We start from the raw sequence: 4,478 nt of genomic DNA, 5'->3' as shown, positions 1-4,478 counted from the left end.
CATAAAAAAAAAAAAAAATCGCACCTACCGCAAATTCTGGTGTGGGAGTTGTGTTGCATTGCCATTCATTTGAACGGCACCCCAAACGCATCTCCTGTACACAGTTTGATTGCCCGCATCGGAACGTGCGGTACCTCAATGCCGTGCGTTCCAATACGGTGCGACTTGGGTCGCGACTTCATGACCAAGGACAAATGTGGGTCCTGAGGTTACACAGGTTGAGAACCACTGGTTTAAAGGATTACAACCCTGGCTGCTGCATTGTATGTTAATGAGAAAAACATATTACACACAGTTCTGCCCTTAGTTTTTCTATAAGGAAGGATCACTGAGAAGGTGCTCAGAAAAACCTGGTATCAGCCATGATGCCTGCTGCAACAAAACACCTAAAAATTAAGAAATATTTATTAACAATGATTTTTCTTCATGCTGTGTGATTTGGAACAAACAGATGGGTTTTTTTTTTCAAATCGGACTACAAAAGTGATAAACTGGATTATCCAGGAAGATAATTGATTGATTGTTAAACAAACCTAACCCTCAAGGAAAGAAAAAAATTTGCCACCTAATTTTTTGCAGCACTACCTATAGCACGTATGCTATAATTCTGTCAGTCATGCTTCCAGCCATTGGGGGGTAAGCCCCCCTTTTCATCCATGCCCTTACCCTTCTTACCTCTTCTTCCTCGCTCTCTTAACCCCAAGTTAAAAAGGAGTATGACAGGGTTTGATCGTACATGGGTGTTTAAAGCTGCCTATGACCCCAGAAGCAAGATCTCCCCTACTTCTACTAATACAGATTTAACTTTTTTTAACCCCTTCATGACTGAGGCCCTTTTTTCATTTTTTGCACCCATGTTATATTCCACATTTATTTATTATTATCTTACGTCGTCAGTCACGAAGGGGTTAATTAAAGTTGCTAATGCCACTGCCCAAACCTGACACGTGAATGCCGAATCATGCATCCTTTAGTGTAATATAGGTAGAGCACACATCACAGTGACACAAGTAGCTCAGCTGTAAAGCCATGTTTAGCCCATCACTGGCATGCCAGTGGTGCTGCTCTCTTCCACGGTCCCAGACAGGAATTAACCATGAAATCTGTTTTGCAAACAATTGTTCTTTATGCATTTTTTAAAATTTACTTGACAATTTATTGGGTAAAATTAAGAATCTTCTGGACTCTACTTATTAAACCAGTCATCAGGGAATATGCAAGGGATGAACAATATTTCAAAAAACTACAAAAAGATGTACTCACTTAAGAATTCCTTTGGTTTCCATTTTTCTTTAATAAATATAATGCCTATGATTGAGCTAGCTAAAAACAAAACAAAAACGTAAGCACATTTCCTTTTAAAACAGTTAGCAACAAATACAAAAAAAAATTCTACTTTATACAATCATTATTTTATAGCATTCGGCAAACTGAAAATATATTTTTACTCGTGCCATTGCTGCTGTGTTATTATATTCAATGTAATACATAGTAATAGGGTGACATTATCACAGCTGCAGATTTCATAGAAAAGTTTAGGTTACATAAATCATGAAGAGAAAATACAGCATAGCACTGCAGGATAAAAGAATGAAGAACAATATGCAAATGTTGACTCATTATTTGCATAGATTCCCAGAATTTACATTTCACATACTGCAGTGTACAAGACAATGAAATGCATTACCTTCCATGGGAATAATTATATATATATATATATATATATATAATTTATGGTATAAAAACTATGGATGTTCAGATACCAGTGCCAATACTTGGCATTTTCACAAGAACTACCAGGGTTGCAGCGGTTGCAGTTGGGACCTGGCTCTGGCGCTCCACCACTGTCCTGAAATCATTAGTCTGTATTGTTTTAGAAAAAACTGTCACATGACAATAAACAAAAATGTATCAGTACTTTTATCTGTGAGTAGTTGACTTGGGCAAGTATCAGTACTCGTACTTGCAAAACTGGTATCAGTGCATCACTTTATATGTTTATAAAAACAAAATCATACATTAAAAAACAGAGATGTACAAATCCCAGGAGCTCCGTGTGCTCCTGACAAATTACAGCTGCCTCCTAACTTTTGAATTGTTCTCTAGCCTAGGAGCTCGAAAAGTACCGTATCTGTACTTGTACCGAGTACGGTACTTGGTATCGGTGCATCCCTAGTAAAAACTATTTCAGACTTCAATGGCTATTAACAATTTGAGCAGGTCAAGGCAGATGGGTTATAACCAACCACTGCCCCGCCATTTCTATATGCAAATTGTATGATCTTTTCTGCCAGTTTCAATTTAATTCTATAATAGAATTTAAAGCAAGCAGCTAAATACACATTTAGAGAGTTTGTTTGACTTGCCAAAAAAATTTGTACTCCTGTGGAGCCAGTTATTGGATCTAGATACTGCTGCCAGGCAGCATAGCTAGGTCCTCGACTTCCATTATCACAATACTACATGGGCAAGAACAACTCCCCAGCCTGCTAACCAGACAATAAAGTAGCAGCCAAAAACTGATAATACAGCGGCCTTCTCCACTTGTGAGCACATGTGCACAAAAGCCAGGCTGGCTTTTAGTACTCCTATCCTGAGCGGTGATGTATAGAGGATTAGTGGATACTCCGATTAAGACAAAATGAAGGTGCTTGCACCAGTTGCATTTTAAAATACATTTTTTTTTTCCATTAAAAACACAGAAAGGCATTGCTTTTCCCCAGCTTTAGGTTACATTCACCGACGATAAATGTGCATTTTGGGAACCCTGTGGCAGGAACCCGCGGATTTCCTCGGCAGGAATCCAAAATATGCTGTTTAGAAGCGACCATTGTCACCCATTCAAGTTAGTGATTGGGTGACAGCGGCCATTTGAAAAGTCTGTCTGTACTCAGCATGTAATTGTAGGTTATATGATTATATGCGGTTAGGAATAGAACACTATAGCATACTTTAAGTAAAATGTACATTTTCATTTCAATAGCTTTTTAAAGATGTTATATTAAACTTCTTTAAGAGAAGAAACCTGCATTTTTTACGTAGGGAAATAAATAGTTTAATACTCACCTATGAGAGAAACAGCACTGAGAGGCACAATTAGAGACAGTGGAGCAAAGGCATAGGAAGAAAACACCCCGGTCTCCCCTAGTACCACTAAGAAGAGACCAAACCACCACGTCTTTGTCTTGAAGTAGGTGCGAGGGTCTTTGGAACTAGCCAAACGTATATGGCTGTATTTCTGTTCATTGAAAAATATGGTCATTAGCAATTGTCATCCTCATAATCTAAGTAGGCTTATAAAATGTCAAAGTAATGCACCCTCTTGTGTCAATGGCAGTAATATTTATATAGATGCAAACTAGGGGCTATTGCAGGCATATGGTCCAGTGCAAGGTGAAATAATTATACCAAACAGGTGTGAATAATCAAGATATGTAATGCAGGGTACATTATAATTATTAAATCAAAAAGTATCAGCCTTGAAGGAGGAAAAACTTAGTGATGAAAATCCATGCTCTATAACAAGTTAAGGTCACTGAAGACAGTTAAATGTTACTTTTTTTTTTTTAAACAATGGCCAGACTCAACACAGCAACAAGACAAAAGGGCCATCTAGCGGCATTAACAATGTCTTTTGCAGGCAGAAATGTCAAGGAAGACAGGTGTTTCTAGATATGCTGTCCGAAGAAGTACAGAGAAACAGGCAATGTTTAGGACAGAAAAATGCAGTGGTCAGTCAAGGAAACTTAGCAGATGAAGGACAAATCAAGTTGACTTCCCTTCACAATGGGAAGACGTCCAGTGCCACCATTAGTTCAGACTTGCCAGAAAGCAGTACACCCATCTACAGTCCAGAGATCTCTGGCCAGAAGTGGTCTTCCTGACAGATATGCGCCTACAAAGCCATACCTCTGACATACAAACAAAGCCAAGTGACTTGCCTATGTAAGAAAACAATGACAACTGATCTGCAGAAAATGGCAGCAGGTGCTTTGGACTGATGAGTCCAAATGTGAAACATTTGTATGTAACCAAAAGGCAGTTTGTTTACTGAAGACCTGGAGAGCAAAAAAAAAAGATGTGTCTGCAAGCAAGAGTGAAGCATGGTGGAGGTTCTTTGCAGATGGGGCTGCATTTCTGCACATGAAGTTAGGCATTTGATGAAAGGTCTTTTTAATTCTTAAAAGTACAGGCAGATACTTGTCCATCATTCAATACAATAATGGAGGTGCTGATCAGCCCCAAATTTATTCTGCAGCAGGACAATGATACCAAAACATACAGTGCTAGCTCTAAAGCAGTGGTTCTCAACCTGTGGGTCGGGACCCCCTCGGGGGTCGAATAACGATTTGCCAGGGGTCGCCTAGTGGCTCTCGGCCGACGGGAGAGAAACACTTTCTCCCGGAAAGGTCGGGACCTTTCTCTGTTCTGTTTTTTTTTTGAAAATCGGGGGCCGCCGGAAGTCAGAAAAAAAAAAC

General features: G+C 39.2%; 1 protein-coding gene across 5 annotated transcripts in view; it reads right to left on the bottom strand.

The window, feature by feature from the left end:
* NIPAL3 (NIPA like domain containing 3) overlaps window positions 1-4,478 on the bottom strand; it is a 26,114-nt gene that overhangs the window by 12,417 nt on the left and 9,219 nt on the right. For 4 of the 5 annotated variants that reach the window (XM_018569200.1, XM_018569198.1, XM_018569201.1 and 1 more), the window contains exon 4: window positions 1,264-1,323. In XM_018569200.1, the coding sequence (XP_018424702.1) occupies window positions 1,264-1,323 (60 nt within the window). Of the gene's footprint in view, window positions 1-1,263; window positions 1,324-3,066; window positions 3,244-4,478 lie in introns of those variants that run through there. The other variant, XM_018569202.1, reaches the window with a different exon arrangement.

Source organism: Nanorana parkeri, unplaced genomic scaffold (genome assembly GCF_000935625.1).
Source record: "Nanorana parkeri isolate BGI_ZX_2015 unplaced genomic scaffold, ASM93562v1 scaffold1303, whole genome shotgun sequence".
Taxonomy (NCBI): Eukaryota; Metazoa; Chordata; class Amphibia; order Anura; family Dicroglossidae; genus Nanorana; species Nanorana parkeri.
Note: the sequence above shows the minus strand (reverse complement) of the source record. Positions and strands in the feature narration are given on the sequence as shown.